A 23120-nucleotide genomic window follows, 5' to 3' on the forward strand; every position below is an offset into this window, starting at 1 on the left:
TCTGAAATAAGTTGGATGGGAGAGAATGTGATCAAAATTCATTGTGTGAGATTCTGAAAGAATTGTAAAATTGTAAAATTAAGCAACACTAATATTATTCAACTAGTATCAGTATATGTCTGTGGATGAGGGTGCAAAATTTCATAAAAAAATATTTCTTCTGACAACTCAACGGTCATTGTGGATGCAGATGGGTTTGGCACTCACTCACTACCACAAAGCCATTCTCAAGTTGGTGGCAAGACCTGGCCTTTTCTAGTCCATGTGAAACATAGAAGATGATCCTGGGTCTTTCACCAGAAAGTGCTTTATTAAAAACAATAAATTGTCAATAGATAATATTACCAGTTAGCAATAAAAATGGGTATTTTAAACAGGATCTGAAATAAATATCATCATAACACCGTTCTCACCTATATGCTGAAAATGGCATACGTTATAATACTATAATTTTCTAGTACTGAATGACATACACCACCACCCTTATGTTGCCACAAACACATGTCTACACAAGGCCTTTACGAGTGAAAAGTGTCTAAACACTTGCCATAAACCAAATTCATCATTTTAAATTTTTTCCAAACAAAACTTCACACCTGTACTTAAACAATAGACTTCAGAGCCCACACTGCCTTAAACATACATATATACATATATATATATATATTTACACACATGCACGTACACATACATAACTTATCATCTAGAGAAGGAAAAGTTCAGCAACTTTATTTCTTATCGTCTCCCATTTACAGCTTCTAACCAAATATTCATTGCTTTCCCATCATAGAGGCCAGCTCTGCCTCCTTCCCTCCCTGCCTCATCTCCATCTCCACTGCACACCTTGGCTCCCTTCCTCCCTTAGTTCTCTCTTCCTTTCCTCCACCAGTTCATCCTTATCATGCTCTTCGTTCCTTTCTCCTCTCTTCCTTCCTATTTGCCCCTCTCTATTCTCCCTTCATTTCATCCGCTTTTCCCCTCACCCTCTCCTCTCCTCTCCTACTTGTCCTTCTCCCTCTCTACCACCTCACTCACTCCTTCTCTCTCTGGATTTTGTTCTCACTCTGTGTGTGTGCGCACATGCATTCGTGTGTGTGTGTGTGTGTGTGTGTGTGTGTATGACCATATATGTATAAGTACCTGGGAAGGCCAGAAGAGGTGATCATATCACAGCACTAGAGTTCTATGTGGCTGAGAACCACCAGAAACCAATGCTGAGAGCCAACTCTCTTCTTCTGGAAGAGCTAAAAACAGCCTTCAGCACTAGGTCAGACCTCTAGCATGGCACCTCATCCTTCTGTGGCAATTTGGTAGCCTCCACCCATATTTCTAGAACTGTTCCAGAGCCACAGTGATGTCAAGATCAGCCCCTGGTGGCCCTTGATCTTAGTGTTCTATCCACACTCTGAGAGATTTTTAACAGGCTTGAAATAGGGTGTGGCTTCTGCCATCAGAGTGAAATCACACTGGCCTTAAAGAATAGGCAAGAGAGAGGGCCCATGAAAGATTGCATGAGAGGAAATACCACATTGACAGTTGCTTGAGGAAGGAGTCTAGAAGATGAAGAGTGCCCAGAGAAGACTTTGCAAAAGACAAAAGCTACAGAGAGTTCAAGGAGTGGGAGGATATTCAGGCTGGCACACTAGTACCTATAGAGGGGACAGAAACAATGAGAAGGAGTATTGCTTCAAGATGATTTAAATCTCAAGCCCTGTCACATACAGATTTACATGAGCTTTGGTGCTTAGAATTGGAGCTGAAAAGGGATAAAATGTAGAGGTTTCATAATGGTGTTGTGTGCTTTACATCTGAGAGGGTGATGCATTCAAAATGACTGGAAGGTATGGGTTAACTGAGGTCCTTTTAAAATGTCCTATGTTATGGTTCCAATCGCAGAATGAGACCATGTTTGAAAACAACATCTTTTAAAATACACACACCCTTATTCGTTTCTATATAAGTAATCAGAATCTCCAAGAAAACAAAATTTCCTTTCTTTGGTATTTGATACAGTGCTTATGGGAAACCCATTCTGATGTTAGTCTTTACAAATAAGACCAATGAAAATGAATACAGAGAGGGTATGAGAAGCAATCAGTGGCTGAGTTATAAAAGTACACATTAAAAACATAGATTTTTCACACAATCTAAAAGAACTTCTCTTCTCCACTTTAAAAGTGAAAGGTCTCCTCTCTTATCCCTTATAGGCAAAGCTCACCTCACCTTCTGCAGACCCTGGTCCTTACCACTTCCTCTCTCAGCGTATGTGATGGTCACAGTCATCTGCTCCTGAACGTCTTCCAAAGTGTAGTCTGCTTAATACCCACTCTTCTGTTTCCCTTCTCTTTGTGTTTGTGTGTATCTGGATGTGCACATGTGCGCCGTGCCTATGAAGGCTAGAAGAGAGCTGGAGTCTCTAGTGAGAGCCCCAACTTCAGGGCTGGACCCTTCACCTCTCCAGGAGCAGCAAATGCTCTTAACTACTGAACCGCCTCTCCGGCTCAAACCTGCGCTTGGTTTCTAACCTGCCTTGTGTTTCTTCAGCACTGGGTTACACTCGTGGTCTCACGGACAGACTGTTCAAAGGATTATCATGATGCGGCTTTCATCTTTTCCATGTTTCCTTCCTTAAACCCAACGTGGCCCAAAGTTTCCAGTTTCTACCACTTTGCAGGTCTTGGTCTCACGGCTTTCTCTATCCACTGAAGACTGTTTACCTGAAGTTCAGAACAGTGATGAAGTAAGGGAATCACTATTCCCTCCGCCATGACTAGTGGGAGTTTATAAGTACACCCTCCTACAGGCTTTCTGTTTCAGGGAAATAACTGTGGAGTGGGTTTTACTCTTGTCCCAGTGTGTTGTTCGTTAGTTCGTTTGCTTTTAAGCTAGAATTAACTATCTTGGGCTTTGCCCTCCTGTCCGACTGGTTCCTATACATTGTATTGGGACTCTCAAAGAATTCCATGCTGGAATTCTAACCCACAGTACCAAGTAGAATATTCCTTGAAAGCACAGTCTTGGTAGTCAAGTTAAACTGAGATTGCCAGAGAGGATTTTAATCCATCGTGACTTTTAAATGGGGGGGGGATAAATTTAGCCACAGCGGCGACCCATACAGAATGAAGATGGTGTGAATACGCATAGGGTTTTGTGAGGGCAGAGGGTTTGAGAGCTCCATCTCCAAGGCCAGGGGAAGATGGGGCTAACAAGCTAGAAACCTGATGTGGAACAGTCTGCCTAGAGTCTTCACTGGAGCACGCTGCTGCTGCCTTCATTTCTGACTCCAGGCTGTAGGACATGAATCAATGATTTACTGTTGCTTATAGTTGCTATACTATAAGGCTTGCCCCTTTCTCATTTAAAAAGCTGTATCCTTATCATCTCTCTCACACTTTCCATGCTTTTCTAATAAACTAACTGTACTTGAGCCACTTTACTCCTCCTCCTCCCCTCTTCCTCCTCCTCCTCCTCCTCCCCTTCCTCTTCTTCCTTCTGCAATCCTTCTGCTCCCATGATACCGGGATTATACTAAGATAGCACCATGTCTGAATGTACTTGGTCTTTTATTTCAGATTCCCATGTGACTAAGAAATATTCTTTTCCAAATATGTCTGAGATCCTTTTAAAAGAAATAATGACCATCCTGCTATTTTCTGTGTTTTAAATTTTACTTTATTCTTTTTTTTTCCTCCTCCATCTTTATTAACTTGGGTATTTCTTATTTACATTTCAATTGTTATTCCCTTTCCCAGTTTCCGGGCCAGGGCCAACATCCCCCTAACCCCTGCTCCTCCCCTTCTATATGGGTGTTCCCCTCCCCATCCTCCCCCCATTACCGCCCTCCCCCCAACAATCATGTTCACTGGGGGTTCAGTCTTGGCAGGACCAAGGGCTTCCCTTACTAGGATATTCATTGCTACCTATGAGGTTGGAGCCCAGGGTCAGTCCATGTATAGTCTTTGGGTAGTGGCTTAGTCCCTGGACGCTCTGGTTGGTTGGCATTGTTGTTCATATGGGGTCTCGAGCCCCTTCAGCTCTTTCAGTCCTTTCTCTGATTCCTCCAATGGGGTTCCTGTTCTCAGTTCAGTGGTTTGCTACTGGCATTCGCCTATGTATTTGCTGTATTCTGGCTGTGTCTCTCAGGAGAGATCGACATCCGGTTCCTGCCGGCCTGCACTTCTTTGCTTCCTCCATTTTATCTAGTTTGGTGGCTGTACATTTACTTTATTCTTTTATGTGTGTGTTTGCCCGCATAAACGTCTGTGTACCCCATGAATGCCTAGTACCCAAAGGAGCCAGAAGAGGGCATCGGACCCCTTGGGACTGTAGTCACAGAGCGTTGTATGTGGCCACGTGGGTTCTTATATTCATTCCTGGGTCCTCTGGGAGATCAGCCAGTGCTCTTAACTGCTGAGGCGTCTCTCCAGCCTTGTTACCATTTTTTTTAATACTCCTGATAAGTAGCCGAGCGGTCTCTGTGGTTTTGGAAAGGATGGGGTAGTAGCTCAAGGAAAGCTAAGACAGTGAATTAAAAAATAAAAAATAAAAGGCAAAGGCTCTGAGGATTGGTTGCATGCAAACAGGTAAATAAACAAATTCAGACTAATCAAAGACGCTAATGCACGGGAAAGGTCGATCTGCTGATGTGCTGCAGGCCCAGAACCACTTCTCTGCTCTTTTACTTTTTGAAATAAAATAAGGAATATCATTAAGATACGGAAGCACCCAAGCGGACAAATGTTTTCGTGTGTGTTTTTAAAGGGGGTAAGAACGTAACTTTTAAGTACCGCTTGCTGCGAGCAGCCGCTCTACTGTGATAATGTGTTGGGAGATTTAAAGCACCAACCTCAGACCGATGCCCCTGCTCCGAGTAGAGCTCACGTACAAGTCACAGCTACAGCTTCTGCTGACACAGCCTTCCTGAGCAACTATATTTATGCACATTTTAATGAATATATTTATAAGAACGCGATTGTTTTTTGCCTTTAAAAACAATTAAAGATTCCCTCCAGCAGGGGGCGGGGGGGAACAAAGACGTTATTGTATTGCAAGTCTGTTCTAGAATTACGGGTAATACACTTAAAATATTAAAGGAGAAGAGAAAAATAGTCTGACTTGAAGTTGATGAATGTGTGTACTAAGTCCTCCTGGCGATTTTCCATCCTGCCGTTTGCTACTCTGTCCGAAATGCTCCAACTGATTTGCAGGAAAATGAGAGGAGCATCCAGGAGCGAAGGGTTACCCTGGGAGCTCCCGCCACCGATTTAGCTGCATCCAGACCCAACCATGAGAAGAGGAGAGAGAAGAGGTTGAGATGCAGAGCTGGCTGTAGGGCGCAGCTGAGCTAGTGGCCACTCTGAGTGGTATCACTACCTCCTTCTTCTGTCCCATGGATGTAAGAAGCCGCCAACCCATACTTACAAATTTATTTGGCAATGCTGGGTATGAAACCCAAAGCATCACACGTGCTGAGCAACGGTTCTACCAAGGCTCCATTCCCACCGTAAGATCATACATCAAATGCAGTATTGCTAAGTACAAATGCACCTTCGCTGTGGACACCATGAGCAGCGGCCATGGTAAGAAGTGTGGAACTAAGATTTTCTTGTAGTCTTAAAGACTCCTTCCTGTGCGCTGCAATTTTCCAGGCAAGCCTCCTGTTTATCCTTTTCACTACTTCCTTATGGTTTGGAAGAAACAACTGTTCTTGAAGCTTGCACGTGATACTTTTTTAAAGGTTGATAAAAATAAAGCACATGTATTGCAGAGCTCACTTTGAGGAGGTTTTCATTTGTTTCTAAAGTCACATGTGTTTAAGATTTATTTATTTTATGTATGGGAGTACACTGTGGCTCTCTTCAGACACATCAGACGAGGGCAACCGATCCCATTACAGATGGTTGTGAGCCACCATGAGGTTGCTGGGAATTGAACTCAGGACCTCTGGAAGAGCAGACAGTGATCTTAACCACTGAGCCCAGTTTTCATTTTTATAAGCAGTGAGAATTCTTAAGAACCAAGCTAAAGTTACACAGTGTGATTGTGAAGGGGAAAAAAAAGATTAAATTGGAAAGTCAGATATTAAATTATACAAAATATTATAGGGTTCTGTATAAGCATATGCCTTCCAAGATCTAGATTTTTAAATACATCCATTATGTGCTTAACTAAAACAAAACATGTAAACACCAACATCTGTATCCCCCAGGAGATGTTAGTTACATCATGCACTTGGAACAAGGAGGGGAATTTTATCATTCACTGAATAATTACTTACTGGATAATAGGTTTAAGGAATTGTGCCAAGAATACTTGGGATTCAAAGTAAACCAGACTCAGACATCCTGCAGGCTGAATAATCTTTGTTCACATACCATTCCAATATAACATAATACATACTTGGACGTCTGAAAATCGGAGTTATCATTTCAAAAGAGAGAAGAACCATTACTAACTTCGCTGTTCAGAGAAGACATCGTTGACAAACACATCAAAGTAAAAAGGGGGGGATGGTGTTCACGCGTGAGCACGGCAGGGATTTGGAGGGAGAAGCAGCATAAAGTAAAGATTTGTAAAAAGCACACGCAGTATCCACTAACGAGCAGCCCTGCTTGCCTTAAATGGTGGTCCCCAGTGGGACGGAACAGAAAAGAAAGTGAAAAATCATGCAGCAACCAGATCGAGCAGGCCTTGAAGACCTGGTCAGAGCTGATGAGGCACTGTGGGAGGCTCAGGTGTCCTAGGTGGGGCACCCACCCTCACTCGCAGCCACAGGTTTAATCAAGGCACAGAGTGAAGCCACACTGAATAGCATCTAGTGCATGGACTCAAGGCCAGGAAACTGCGTAAGGAGGAGCCTTGCTGGAGGCCAGAGAGCAAGCAGACATGCTCTACTGGGTCAAGGGAAGCTAAGACTGACCCGTAAGCAGGAGTTTATCCAAACGGATCATCTCATTGAGTGTCTCAGAGAGTGGGGCTGCCTATTTGCAACAGGATCACCATTAATAATACTGGACGAATTTGGGGACGGTTTAACAAAGCTTCCAACTGGGCAGAGGCCTTATTATGTTTATCCTGTTTTCCCTCTGCTAAATCAATGTTAGTTTTTAATGCACTTTGTTTGACAATTCTGAACCAATATGACTCGGAAGTGTTTTAAACACACAGTAGAAACATGCCACACTTGGGTAAAATTATGAAATATATATTCTGTATAAAATAAACTAATGAAACCATGCCACCTTATGTGCCACATATATATTTATGTGTATATATATGTATGAGTATATATATATATATATATATATATATATATATATATATATATCTCACACCCCTGCCCCCCCAGTGGTATCCATGCACTTAGAATTAGAACTAGTAAGTTAAGAATACAGCGGGGGTAGGAAGCCTGTTCAGAATGAGGCTTCCTTTCACTGACACAATTACGAAATTTGAATAGGCAATAAAATTATTAGCTCAAGTGTGAGCCTTTAAACACTCGGGAGGCTGTGTTCCTCCTCTGGGCAGTTTTGATAATGTAAACATCTCAGTGCATATGATGGGATTTGTGAGCAGTGGCGATGCTTTAATAAGTATTTTCTGGCCAAAGTGTGATGTTTCAATGTATTTTATAAGGCGAAACAACATTCTGATGGCTCTGTGTTTGTCATAACTGTATATCTGCAAGGCCGGGGAAGCTTTGGGAAGACACGAGACACATAGGACACCTCTGAATGGGGCTGCTGTTCTGTGGGCAGTCATCCAAGAGGTCTTTTGGGAGCAAACAGAACTTAAAGAAAACGAAAAAAAACCAACAAAAAGCAAAAAAACAAAAAAACCAACCAAACAAAAACAAAACAAAAAGCAGACCAAAGCAGGAAGGAGAGGAAATACCAGTCTCTTTCTGGGCCTCCCTCTTCGCTGCTTGGCTTTCTGGGAACACAGACACATCTGAAAATGTTCCTGCAAGGGAAGGGAGAAGAAGACAGACTCAGTCAGTTGGAGGTAAGCAGTTGTCAGGCTTATCCAAGCAGGGCTTTAAGATAGCTCAGCTCTGTGCAGCCGAGCGGGTAAGCAAGACACTTGTCACGTCCACGTTTCCCATCTGCAATCTCTGAGTCCCTGTTTTATTTTGATGATGAAGAAGGCAAAGGTCTAATCTGAAAAAAAAATTGGTGTAACAGCCTGGCTTGGCTGAGTCTTTTGTAAGCCAGTCTGGCAGTTCCAAAAGTGAGGAATGAGAAGTTTCCAAAGAGAAAGAAATGAAGAAGAAAACCAGGAGCCATGCGGTAAAGTCTGTGCAAAATCTGTAAGAGCACAACTTCATTGATATGTGTTTTTGTTTGTTTGTTTATTGAGACAGGAACTCACTCTTAAGCCCAGGAGGGGCTGGAACTCACTACTTTTCCCAAACTGGCCTCAAGTTTATAAGGATCCTCCTGCCTCAGCCTCTTGAATAATAGGATTACAGGTTGTGAGTCACCATGAGCAGCCTAGCATTTAACAACAAGAGAGAAAGATAAAAAAAGGGAAGGAGAGAGAATGAATGAATGAATGAATGAATGAATGAATGAATATATCAGGATGTTCCCCTATGAGCTTCATATTCAGTAACACAGGAACCCAGTCAGTTTCTTATTAGCCTATGAGGTCATGAGAAACGTGTTTGGAAGAAACGCTTCTTTGTTTTCTACAGCACTTTGCAAGTGACGTGTCTCTGCACAAGCAAAGATACAAATGTAGCCTTCTACACAGGGAACAGCCACTACTGTCTTCTCTGCCTGCAAAGAAAAACTATATCCACCCAGGGTAACCTTGTCTCCAATTGGCAAGAAACAGTCTCTGTTGGCTTTTGGTGTTTGCTGTTGCTACTTTTCTTTTTTCATATATGTGTGTGTGTGTGTGTGTGTGTGTGTGTGTGTGTGTGTGTGTGTGTGTATGTATATATGTATGTGTATATATATATATATATATATATGAAAGATATAAAAATAAGTATACTTGATTGCCTAAAAAACTATACAACCTTGGAATCTTTAGTGTTTACAAGATACGGTTATCTCCATAGCAATTACATGCCAAAGAGTCTGAGTTTACTGCACCTAAAAACTGTTAACAAATTAACAGGGCTGTAATATACTGAGTCTCCTTTGCATGGGTGGCCCCAGCTTGTTCTATTTGGTTCATTTATGGTATTTTTGGAGACTCAACAATAAGTGACTTCACGCTAAATGAAATCTGTCAGCTGTGAGGACTGCACTCCATGTGTCTGAAAAGGTCTTCTTAAATCAAGCATTAGAAAAATGTTTGCAAAAAGTGAAAAAGAAAAAAAAATGTTTGCAGTTTACTTTGTAAGATTTTGTTACAAACCGTCATAATGCCGATTTTTTAATTGTATTTCCTTGTTTTGCTGCCATAAACCTGAGAGCAATGTTAGATATATAGACTATGTATAGCTCAACGTAAGAATAATTTGAGACTATATCTATAAAAATCAAAGTATCTATTAAACTTAGGATACTTTGACTTCTCTGGGCTCTTAAGATATTTATTTACTTTCCTTTTTCCCATTTTGGACAGGATCTCTCTATGAAGCTCTGGATGTCCTAGAACTAGCTATGGAGAACAGACTGGTCTCAAACTCACAGAGATTCTCTTGCCTCTGTCTCCTGAGTGTTGGGATTAAAGGCAACTGCCACCATGCCTGGGCTATCTCTGGACTTCTTAACTTTCTTGGCTTTTGCTATGTATCACTTATAAGCCAATTCATATAATTTTGCAAGTGTAAACATACGAAGTAAATATTAAAATTCAAAATTAAAATATGCATTCTTTCCTTGACATGATTGCCGCCTTTGTAATCAGAGCACAGTAGGATAGAGTCTATAGGAGAAACAAACATTCATTTCTCAAAGTCATAATTGCAGAGTGGAATGGGGAAAGACCACCTGGCATCAACCCTATCAAAGAATTGCAGATAACAAAGGAATGCTGAGTGGAGAGAAGTGATTTAACTCAGGGAGGCCCACCAACCTGTTATCTAATACCAAAGGGTCAGCCCTTAAATGTTTATACAAATAACACTATAGAGATTGAGTAGATTATATTTAATTTATATTTAATATGTATACATATATTATAAATATTATAATATTATAAATATATGTATACACACATATATTAAATGTATATATTATGTGAATTACATATATATGTATGTTGCATGTATATATTATAATTATATACATATAACATTATATACGTAAAACACACTCACACATACACACATACACACACAGGTGTAGACACACACACAGTTAATTTTTAAGAAGGCCATGAATTTAAAAGAAACCAAGGATGAAAATGCTGGGGCAGAAAAAAGGGAATTGATGTAAGTATAATCTAAAAAACAACAACAAAAAATAATAAATTGAAAGGAAAAAGTCATTTTACTTCCAGTTTGAGAGAGAAAAGCCAAAGAAGCTCAATTATACATGATAATGCACATGGTGAACTACTGTTAGTTATTATTACTAATTACTATTATTATCACTATTATTACTCTCAAAAATCTCTCCTGACAATTGTGGAAAGCACAAACTGTAACTTTGGACACGATAAGTTACATCCCTGAGCTGTTTTGACTTAATCTCTGAAAAGGATTCTTTCTCATGAGAACCTTGCGAGAATTTAATGTATAAGGAATACCCAGGCATGTGACTTGCACAGAACTGATTCTTATTAAAAAACAAGCCAGTATATTTACTGGAGGCATGGGGGAGGAAGAGAATTTCCTTAACAGTCACATGAACTTGAGTCCTAAGACCTCTGTGAATTTTTCAGTTCTCACACCCACCTCTAAAATGAGAAGACTGGATTTAGTACTCATTGAAATAATTCGTTATTCATTATTTCTTGACTATATTTACAGAATGTGATAAACGTATTATTCATCACTCATACACATGCAAACACACTGAGACATACATACTGACCCATATTCACAAACTCTGACACACACACACACACACACACACACACACACACATCACTACTCAATCTGACGTTTGACTACAACTTTTCATCAGTCTTAATTTATTTCCTGATTCAAAAGAAGATTTCCTGATTCAAGAAAAGACAATGGAAGATGAAAACTACCAAAATTCTCCTAACTGTGTGCATGAGATCAAAGAATTATAATGAAAAACACTAAAAGGAACTACATTACTTTAAAAATCTGATACGAAATATTTTATGTGGATGGATTACAATTTACCATAAAAATAAAATAAGAAGTAAATAACCAACTGAATAAAGTGCTTAATAAAGAGCCAGCGAGAGGTCTCAGCAGGGACAAGCACTTGACAGATAAACAGGACCAACTTGGATCACTGAACCTAATGCAGAGCGATAGACGACATGGTTCTTGCCTATAGTTCTGGCACTACTATGGTGATGTAGGCTGTGCAGTCAGAAGCAACTCCAGGAGGAAGCTCAAGGTTAAACTGGTATGAACTAGCATACCATATGGCAACAGAACAGCAAGAGGAACACTGTCTCAACAAAATGGAGAACAAGAACTAGTTACTGAGTTCACAATGCACCCACACACCTCTACACACACACACACACACACACACACACACACACACACACCTCTACACACACAGACATATACACACACACATATACACACACATACCTCTACACACACACACACACATACACATACACCTCTACACACACACCTCTACACACACACACATACACACACACCTCTACAAACACACACACACCTCTACACACACACACATACCTCTACACACACAGACATACCTCTACACACACATACACACACACCTCTACACACACACACACCTCTACACACACACACACACGCCTCTACACAGAGACATACCTCTACACACACATACATACACAGACACATACACATATTAACACAGAGAGACATACACATGCACACATATACGCAGAGAGACAGACACACAGACAGACAGACACACACACACACTCAAATACATACTCACAGAGACACAAACACACACACCGACACACACACGTCTACACACACACACATACACATACATACACACAGAGATACACATAGACACACACAGATACACATAGACACACACACAGACACACACAGCAATGTAAACAAGTAAATAAATAAAAACATAAACTCAAAAAACGGTGAAGCTTTCTTAGATCTCTATGTGTCCCTCTCTCATACAGCGCTAGCCATTCAAGTAAAAATGGAAACTTCTAAAATGCATTTGTTCTTCCCAATGAATAAGATGTGGCCAAAGGGACATCATTGACTGCATACCTCCTGCAATGCTTAATTTTAATTGTCGCTAGGGCGCAATCACCTGGGAAGAGTCTCAATGAGGGGCTGTGTAGATCAGGTTTGTCTACAGGTAGACTATATTGATGGGTGTGGGAAGTCTCAGCCTAGCAAGAGTGACACCATTTCCTGAGCAGGCTAGGCCCTGAGGCTGATGGAAATGGAGGAGCTAGCTAATTATTGCCAAGCATGTGCTTCTTGCCCTCTTCTGACAGAAGATGTAATATAACCAGTTCTTTCAGCCTCTCCTCCTGTTCCTTCCATGAAGGGATGGACAGTCACCAGGAATTGTGAGCTAAAATAAACCCTTCCTCCCCTAAGACATTTTTCAGGGGGAGTTTTGTCAAAGACTACCTGTCCTTGCGAGCAAAACCAAGCCAACGTGAGGGACACCAAGAGCAGTGTGAATTATTGGCAAAGGCTTGATAGCTCACTGTAATCCTCATTCTTGCCCAGCTTCTCTTGTTACAAAAGAATTCAAATTTCTGCCTATGAAATTCTATATAACTGGGTTTTGGGGTCATTCGTAAAAAGTAATAGTCCCTCTAAAAAATCAAGGGCCTATTGATCCTGATTTTTTTCTCTATTATCCTCTCTACTATTTACGTATTTCTTCCCTCCCCCTCTTCCTTATGTCCTCCCTCCCTTCCTCTCTCCCTCGCTCTCCCTATAGGAGTGAAGCCTACAGATAAAGACTGCTGGGAGCTCATCGGAACCCTTCCTCAAAGAGGCTCTGGGAGAATGTCCTTCCAGTGGTGGAGCTGCCTAGAAGTAATCCTTCACACAACTGTTCACAAAACTAGACTTGACTGCAATTACCTCTTTTCCTCTGTCACTGGTGCTAATCTGATGTAATGGACACAAAGCTCTCTGTGATACTCTCTTTCATTGGGGAGAGGTTTTGTTTTGTTTTGTTTGAGACAGGGTCTTTTTATTTAGAAATCTGGCCTGCCTGGATTTCGTTATGTAGACTGATGGGGCCTCTTGTCTCTGCCTGCCTGAGTGTAGAGTTTACAGTTACAGATGTTTGCAACCATGTACACACACACACACACACACACACACACACACACACACACACACACACACACACTGTCTCTTTCTCACCCTTTAGAAAGCAGTAAAACAACGATTGTTTCGTTTGCTAACATAATCAGTTATATTTTAGATGATTTCAAGGATAAAATTTCAGGCAACTTTCAGCACGCAGGTGGTGGTTCTAAGGGTTTTATCAATGCTGTGAATACACATGGCAATGTGTACCTATAAGACAACACAGCATTAATTCTAAGTTCCCTAGAGAGGCACTCGTACTTTGAAAGTCATAGGTAAGAAGTCAGCCTTTGGCCTTTGGGGGCATGCTATGGCCTATGGTTCTTCTATGATTGCTGTTATATCTCTTAGCAGCCCTCTACAAGCTAGAACAACTTTCACTTGGCTTTTCTACTGCCAACACTAGTATCTCAAGTGGGTCTGTGGCCATTTTTGTTGTATAATTAAGACAATTCAATGTAACTTTAGCAATGTGAAGTTCAACTAGCACACCTCTACCTCACCAACAAATAGGTTTGCATTCTGGGAGATTTACTATGGCTTGTGAAAGAACACAAATTTATTAATTTGTTTACGCCTTTCTTATATGTACTCTAATATGTTAGCATCATTAAAAAAAATCCCACTAACCATGTAATATACTACCCTGAATAAATAGCCCAGTGGTCTCTAACTTATGAAATACTTTACAAACTTAACCAATCTTTGGCTAATTAGTTCTCAAGAGCTGAGCTGATGAAAACGATTATATGTTCCAATAAACTTTTTATTTAGATAGATTATAAACCTGGACTCTTGCCATCCCTAGGGTAAAAGCTCGTTCCTCTTTTATAGCAGATTTCAAGCTTTAATGAGACGCACAGCACTGTAAGCTTCAGTTCCACTCTGTATAAGCATTTTCCTAGGGCTTAGTCTCAAAAATCCATAACCTTAATGTCTTAAGACCCTCCTTCCACAAACAATAGCTAGGCACCTCGTTTACTTGCCTTAAGAACCACAAATCACAATACGGCATCTTACCATGCATAAGAGACAGGGGCGAATCCCCCCAAGTTATCGCTGCCAACAGCCAACAGCTGGGAGAGACAGGTGGGGGTTAGGTTTCCTGGGCTTGGGGTCGGGTAAGGAAGAAGAAGGTTCAGGAGGAGGAAGGAGCAGCAGCCTTGAGTTAAGAACCAAGAGCGTGTCCCCGGGAACTGCCCAGTTAAAGTTAAGAGCAGCCCAGATGAAATTTAGTAAGTAGTAAGTAATAACTTGGGGTTATTGACAGGACTGTAGATTCTAACGGCCTGGAAGGTAGGCAATATATAATATATATTCATATATGCAGGGCTGAGAGGCATTTGTCATGAGCCTGCCTAGATTTAAATTTGGGCTCTGCCACTTAATACTGAGTGATCTTGGACAAGTGTCTTAACTTCTCTCGGCCTCTGTTTCAAAGGAGTTACACACCATTATTTCCAAACCCACAATGAATTTCAGCACTGCAGGAAAGGTGATGTGCTAGTCTTCATTCATTCCTCAGGGTTGAACACATCGCAAGGATACTGCGTTGAGGGGAAAAAAGCACAAATCAAAACAACAACAAAAATAACCACGAAAACTAAAATAACCAAGGCCAAGGCCAAAGCAGGTACTATTCTCTCTACTCATAAATACAAAAGATGTCTGGCCTTTGTCAGAGTAAGGTAGTGAAGAAAGAAGAGGGTCCCGGTAGGAAGAGACTTCAGAGGAAGTAGGGATGTCCAGGAGATGTTTCTTACCTTCACTTCCCATTAGATGAGTGGGCCTGACAATTCTATCCACCTAGGGACAGATGAACGTCTCAGTAGACTGAATACTAGTAGATAGCTATACTCATGGTATTTTGGGAAGTTAAGGGCAAGACAGTTCAAGGCTAGCCTACACTACATAGGTAAACCTCATCCCAAACAGAGGATGGCCTAATCCCATTGTCACTGGAGAAATGGGCAGTAAAACAAGTGCTGGTGAGTGCATTCCAGTGTTTGGGAAGAAGATAGATATGTCATAGGCAAGCTCATTGAAGATGTCAGATGCTTGAGAACTAGAGCCTTCTAACCAGCTGCTATCAAAGTCCCAGGAGAAGACAGCTGGCCTTTACCCCCAGAGGGAGCTAAATGTTGCTCGGTGTGGGTAAAAGAACCAAGGAAGAATCCCTAACGCAGTCAGCCATAACCTGGATGCCACAGAAGACTCTTTTCTCTACCCTACCTTAGCCCTGCATCAGAGTGACGAAGCAATATGGAAGAAGCGATATGGCAAGAGTGTGCAAGTGAGTGCTGTACCAGTCATAGGTCCATACTCTAGACAGCAGATCTGGACCACAGGTCTCTACACTAGGGAGGCAGATCAGTAGCCAAAAGGTATCTCTCTCTCTCTCTCTCTCTCTCTCTCTCTCTCTCTCTCTCTCTCTCTCTCTCATCTATGTCTCTCTCTCTCATCTATGTCTCATATATAATTAGATCAATCAATCTATCTATTATCTATATATCTCTCATATATATAATTAGATCAATCTATCATCTATCCGTCTATATCTATATATACACATATCATGTATCAATCACACACACATTAATATATCTATTATATATATCTAATATATAATTATATAAATCTAATTTCTCCCTTTCCTTTCTTCCCCAAAACCCTCCCATATACCTCTCCCAGCTCTCTTTCAAATTCACGGACTCTCCTTGCATTAACATATGTATATTCATGTGCATATATATATTCCTAAATAGAAATTTCTCAGTCCATATACTATTATTTGCATGTATATTTTCAAGGATGGCCAATGGGCACTGAACAACCCATTGTCTTGCTCTTCTCTGAAGACCAAAGTTCCCAGTCCTAATTATTCTCAGTTGCCTTTAGTTCGTTGTGCAGGGTCCAGACCTCCTGAGCTTTTCCCTCCACCCACTTTGGAAGGCCTGTTGAGGTCATCCCTGTCCAGCTTACATTTGGGCAGTCTTACAAATGAGAGATGGACTCACAACAGCAGAGTTCATCAGTCTCAGGAAGGTAGTTTTGACATGAAACAATAATGTGAGGTCTTATTCTTGTGATTTGAAACGTCTCAACCAAAGCAGATTCTTAACAAAAGGAAGGAAGAAAAGAAGGAAGGGAGGAAGGGAGGGAGGGAGGGAGGGAGGGAGGGAGGGAGGGAGGGAGGGAGGGAGGGAGGGAGGAAGGCAGGCCTAGCCATTACACAAAACTGTACTCTAGACCATCTCTGGGTAAACCAATAGGAATTTTGCAAAGTCTTTATCAGCACTTAATCTTTAAGTACACTCATGTGTCCTTTTCCCCAAATGATCCTCTAAGTTTTGGGGAAGCAAAGCGACAGGATTCCTCTTTGTTTTGTGAGCATGCCTTTAGCCTGGAGTCCTCACTTAGATACAAATGCTAAACTAACAGGGTGACTGACACAAGAGCATTGTATGCCCACCCATCATTTGTGGAACCTGATCTAATATCCCAAACTGGAAGCAAGCATTCTCTCCACAAGTGAAGCTACAGGAGTAGAAGAAATGGCTAAAATTCCCAAAGATCCACCATGAGAGTCCTGAGAATTTATGACTTCACATATTCCCTGTCCTTCATTAGCCTTTAATATTCCTCTTCAACTTTCCTCACCCCTCCCCGCCCCCCACAAAAAAACCCCAAAGACTATACATCTTCAGCAAACATACCAGAGAGTGAGTAAACTACCAACATATTTTCATTAGTCCTGTAGTCAACTCCATCCTATGCCCCACTGTTGCATGAACATAAGAAACTCAGGGGCCCACTCTTCAGCGCTTAGCTTGCTACAGCTATCCTTGTATCCATAAAGACAGCCACTTCCTGACTTCCTAATGCGACTTAGAATGCCCACTGGCTTGCTACTCTTTAACTGCACTGTATTCAAATAAATTGTTATGAGATGCTGCAGCTGTGACTGTAATAAGGTCCTGTCTATCTTATATCAAACTGTCAGAAAGGGGACATTCCAGGAAACAGACACTAGGCTGGCGAGGCTGATTCCTATTGGCTGATAAACATTTGAAAAATCGATCATTCTCTTTCTCCTTTCCCTTCTTCCTTTCATCGCCTACCTCTCTTCCTCATCAAGCAGATTTCTGGCGTGTGTGTGTGTGTGTGTGTGTGTGTGTGTGTGTGTGTGTGTGTATTTGTGTATGTGTATGTGTGTCTTTGAGTGTATTTGTGTATGTGTGTGTGTTGGTGTATGTGTGTGTGTTTGTGTGTGTATGTGTGTGCGTGTGTGTCTTTGAGTGTATTTGTGTATGTGTGTGTGTGTTGGTGTATGTGTGTGTGTGTTTGTGTGTGTATGTGTGTGCGTGTGTGTGTGTCTTTGAGTGTATTTGTGTATGTGTGTGTTGGTGTTTGTGTGTGTATGTGTGTGTGTGCATGCCTGTGTGTGTGCATGCATGCGTGTGCGTGTTCCGTATGCAATTTAAGTTGTTGGTACTTAACATGCTCTTACTTCCTAAATCCTTCATCTTCATTCTGGATCCCCTGTCCGTGGCTTATTCTCTGCCGCCACATCCTCCCACCGTGTAGCTCTAAGGCAGGTACAGGAAGAGGCCTGTTTATGCTTCTAGAGCATCCTAGGTCTTCTGTAGCAGCAGCCCACCCTCCTCTCCCTTTCCCAGGTTTTGATTTTAACCTTTTTTAAATAATGTATGGAAAGACACATCATGGATGTATAGGACACAAGCCACGGCAAACATGGGGAGGTCAGAAGGTAACTTTGTGGAGTAATTTTTTTTCCCCTCTCCTTGCACCTTTAAGTGGATCCCGGAGATTGAAGTTAGGTCACCAAGCTTATGTCACAAAAAGTTTGACTCACTGAGCCTGTAGGCCCTTCGTTCATTTGCACTGCGGCTACAGGTTGTCCTTCCTGTCTCACTTGCCAGTACCTCAGATGACAGCCACGGTGAGCACAGAACGAGGCTAACACCTCAGAGTGTTTATAGCATTTCAGTGACTGCTGCCTTAGATGTCTTCATTCCCGCAGAAGCTAAGCCTGCTTAACCTAATCCATTACCTTTAGGTGGGAAGGCTCCTCAAACACTGCTCCAGGACTAAATACTTACAAGGTCAAGTAAGGGTACTTTTAGTTTTCAGATTTTTTTTAGGTGTGTGTGTGTGTGTGTGTGTGTGTGTGTGTGTGTGTGTGTGTGTGTGTATGTTTGGATGTACATTCATGTATGTATGCATATGTAAGTCAGGGGATAATCTTAGGTAGATATGTGGCTCATCATGTCACCCCAGATTCTTTCATATATATATATTCTATCATTTATATATATATAAAACGTGTCTGTGTGCGTGCACATGTATGTATACATATATGTATGTTTATGTATTATACACATATATGTATATATACACATATATGTTTGTATATATTACACATTTAAACATTTTATTTATGTGTATGTGTGTATGTGTGAGTGCATGAGAACATATGAGCAGTGCTTCCAGGACCAGAAGCTGGAGTTAATTTAGGTCTGGAATCCAAATTCCTGCTGTCAACAAAAGCTTCCTTGACTACCGAGCCATCTTTCAGTCACCCACTTCTTGATACAAGCTCTCTCCTTGGTCTGGAGTCTACCAAGCAGGGTAGATAGACTAGCCAGCAAGTGAGCCTTGCAGACATCACTGTCTCCTCATCCCCAGTGACTGGATTGTGTATGGATGCCTCGTACCTGGCCTTTTAACTTGGATTCTGAGGTTCAAACCCAGGTCCTCATGCTTTTAACTATCTGAGCACTACCTTCCTAGCCCCAAGATGCTTTCTGTACTAGTACGGAGCCCACTGTCAATCATCACTAGGACACTGCCATGCCTAAGACTGGATGCCCATTCCTACCATGGGGGATAGACTGTCACAGGATTTAGGTGTCTGTCTACCAAGTTTCAAATGAACTGTAATTTACTACAGATTCAACAGGAAATTGTTGAGTCTCACAATGGCCCTTTTCAGAAATCGCGTTCTAGTCAGTGCTGGTATCTGAAGACTTGATACAAAGACTCTTGGAGTTACAATGGGATGTAGAAAGAGAATATCAATTTAGGCAATGGTGGGGGAGGGGAAGCAAGAGTGGCTAAAATTGGAAACTAAAAGTTTGCTTGTAATAAAGGGCTATTGCTTCTTTATGTAGGACAGTATAAATCATAAAACACTACTTTGGGGTTATACATATATCTTTCTGGGGAATTGCAAATCATAGTCTTCCCGTAGTGATTAAGACCACTTGAGCAAATGGTTTGGTAATTCTTTTGTTTCTTGAGTTTTATGACTCCAAAGTTGATATCCTAAAGTAATGCTGAAGGCGCTCTTTTGAGTAATTTATTTGTATTATTCTAATTTTTAAAAAAATATCTGTGGACTCAAGTCATCCAACCCAGCCGTGTACAAAAACAGGAAAAATAAACACATAAGAAAAATTGTTAGAACTGTTTGGAGAATATCTGTTGGAATACCATTCATTGGCCTGAAACGAATATTAAGCTCTTATTTTTAGGTGGTATGAATGTTTTGCCTACATGGATCTCAGCACACTGCTTGCACAGCTGGTGCCAAGAGCGACTGACAGAGGGCATCATACGCTACCTGGACTGGAGTTACAGATGGTTGTAACCCACCATGTGGGTGTTGGGAATTAAACCTATCCTTTGGAAGAGTACTCAGTGCTCTAACCACTGAGCCATCTCTCCAGGTTCTAGTGCATAATATTTTAAAAATACAATATGTTCTCACCTAGAACCTCATGTTGCAAAATTACAGTTTAAACATTCAGAGTTCAATCTAAATTTTCAAACAAATCCTTTTTAATCTGCCCTGAAGCCCAGTTTATAGCTAACACCCTTGCCCTGTCTCTTAAAACCAGCAGGAGCTGGCCATTTACACATGGAGTGTTCCGTATTCCTTCCTGCACAGAATAAATGTTCTCTTAATCAAAGCTAATGCTTTCAAATATAGGAACTAGGAGGAAGAGGAAGAGGAAGAGGAGAAGCCACAATCAGAATATATTCTATGAAAACATCCGTTTTCAGTAAACGAAAACAATACCGAGATTAAAATGAAAAAAATCAAATAAATGTTTTCTCTTTTCACGGATCAAGTTTTTCCTTGACAATTTCAAGGATATATATGAAATATGTGTATTACATATATGATATGTCATCTATTTTTATTTTGATTATTCTCACACTAAAACACTCTCTCCTGAAACTTTTTTATTCAAAAAAACATTTTAGATCTTATATAAATGTAACAAAACATTACATAAATAGTATAAAATGAATTTGCAGGGGGACATGGACATAATAATAATAATAATAATAATCAAATACCCAAAGCACAAAAACTGCAAACTGGTTAATCAATATTTAGAAAATGCTTATATTAGTAACAGTAAAAGAAGCAATATATACCATTTAAACAATATACACCATTCTTTGCAACCATGTAAACTGTCATGTTTTACACATCTCAAGAACTCAGTAAAAGCCTTTCTGAGGGGGCATTTGTCAATATATAGCAAGACTTTCAAACTCTTACATTTTATGATTTCTTCAAAATCATTTTAATAAAATAACACTACAGGATATTTTATAAACAGAGAACATTGAATGCATTTTGGGTAACATATTTATCTATGGGACAAAGTATTATGCGTTGGTTAGTCTATTAAAGTAAAATAAAAAGTCATTTTCCTTACAATGTAGCTTTTAAGATAATGAATACACTCTGGGGTAACTCTAAGGGACATTATCTTTCCTTTTTCTCTCAGGCTGTGGGTAAATAAAATGGAGGAAGCAAACTGTAGTGGGGTGGTAAAGTCCATCTACAAGATCAGGTGACAGTGATAGAGGATTTTTACTAGCTCCCTCTGTCCTCTGCAGACTATGTCTTCTGTCCCCTAAGAACCTGTCCCGACTCATTCCTCGTCTTCTCTCTCACCTGTTCTAGGTATCCACGAGCCTAGAGAATGTAGCCCTTCAGTTAGGTGCCTTACTTAGTATAATGGTTTTGTGGGGGAGACTTCACCATTGTTGAGGATACAGATCAATACCATGCTCCTTTTTATTGCTAATCAGAAGTCTACTACATGTGCTAAAGTTCCTTTATTCATTTACCACATAGCAGATAGCTCAGCTGTCTCTGGATTTTGCTTATTTTGAATAAAATAATTATGGATATTTACATATAGGTATTGATGCGATCACAAAGTTTTCTCTTAATTTTTCTTTCTTTTCTGAGCCCCCCCCCCCAGGCAACCTCGAGACAGAGCTGCAATTTGTAGTTACCGGGCTGTTGGTTGTCCCAGCTGGTTTTCTGTGTCAACTTGACCCGAGCTGGAGCTATCACAGAGAAAGGAGCCTCCCTTGAGGAGATGCCTCAGGAGATCCAGCTGTAAGGCATTTTCTCAACCAGTGATCAAGGTGGGAGGGACCCAGCCCGTGGTGGGTAGTGCCATCCCTGGGCTGGTAGCCTTGTGGTCTATAAGAGAGCAAGCTGCGCAAGCCAGGGGAAGTATGACAGTAAGAAACATCCCTCCATGGCCTCTGCATCAGCTCCTGCTTCCTGACCTGCTTGAATTCCGGTCCTGACTTCTTTGGTGATGAACAGCAATGTGGAAGTGTGAGCTGAATAAACCCTTTCCTCCCCACGCTGCTTCTTGATCCTGATGTTTGTGCAGGAATAGAAACCTTGGCAGATCTACCATGGCCACATCCTGAAGGAGAACTGACTCTCCCTCCCAGCATCCATCAGTTGTCAATAACTCTGCAGTTAGGTGTGGAGCTCATGAGGCCAGCTGGAAATACGAGACTTTGTCACCAGGCCTATCCTTATTAAATGTGTTTAATTTAAAAGTGTTTGCTTACTGTTTGACATATTCAACTTTTTAAAAAAAAGGAAAAATCTCTCTTCCAAAGTATCTTGCCACCTTGTATTTTCAACACAAATACAAAACTGTCCAAACGTATTACTCGTTTCTTGTTACCTCTCTTTCAATATTTTCTACCCCCCCCAGGGGTTGATGACTATAACTGTTAAGAAATATAATACAGCAAGGAGTTACCTGAAGGGTCCATGCCAAGGTGTCCCCCTGAGAAATCACACCATTCAACAGATCTGGTATAAGGGAGTTTATTTAGGGAAGGGAGGGGAGTGAGGGACTGGAGAAGGGGTAGCAGCCAACAGAGCCATGAGGGCAGAGAGAGAGGAGGGGACAGAGGAGGAAAAAGGTGAGAGACTGGTTAGGAAGATGAGGGAATAGAGAGGGGAGAGGGAGGAGGGAGAGTGGGGAGGGAGGAAAGGAGAGAGAGAGAGGGAGCGAGACAGAGGGAGACAGAGAGAGAGAGAGAGAGAGAGAGAGCAAGACAGAGACACACACCAGAGAGAGAGAGAGAGAGAGAGAGAGAGAGAGAGAGAGAGAGAGAGAGAGAGAGAGAGCTCGTACCATCTGAGCTGGGGTGGCTAGTGGTCCTGTTCTAAGCTGCCAGGCGCCTGGCATTGGTAAATGCTGAAGGTCTTCATAGCAGAATCACCAGAAACCAGTGTTGATTCTTGACTGCCCCTTCCTCAACCACAGAGGGATCACATCTCTTTCCCATTTCAGTGAAGAATCTGCTCAAATACTTGCCTGTTACAGAGTGG

General features: G+C 41.2%; 1 protein-coding gene across 45 annotated transcripts in view; it reads right to left on the reverse strand.

The window, feature by feature from the left end:
• Rims1 (regulating synaptic membrane exocytosis 1) overlaps nt 1-23120 on the reverse strand; it is a 499647-nt gene that overhangs the window by 316690 nt on the left and 159837 nt on the right. For 37 of the 45 annotated variants that reach the window (XR_010054639.1, XR_010054638.1, XR_010054637.1 and 34 more), the window contains 1 exon segment: nt 7894-7962. The exons of the other annotated variants lie outside the window; for them this stretch is intronic. Coding sequence is in view for 30 of the 37 variants with exons in the window: in NM_052829.3 (NP_439894.2) it covers nt 7894-7962 (69 nt within the window). In the remaining 7 variants the exon portion in view is untranslated. 45 annotated transcript variants of the gene reach the window in all.

Source organism: Rattus norvegicus, chromosome 9 (genome assembly GCF_036323735.1).
Source record: "Rattus norvegicus strain BN/NHsdMcwi chromosome 9, GRCr8, whole genome shotgun sequence".
In the NCBI taxonomy this organism is placed as follows: domain Eukaryota; kingdom Metazoa; phylum Chordata; class Mammalia; order Rodentia; family Muridae; genus Rattus; species Rattus norvegicus.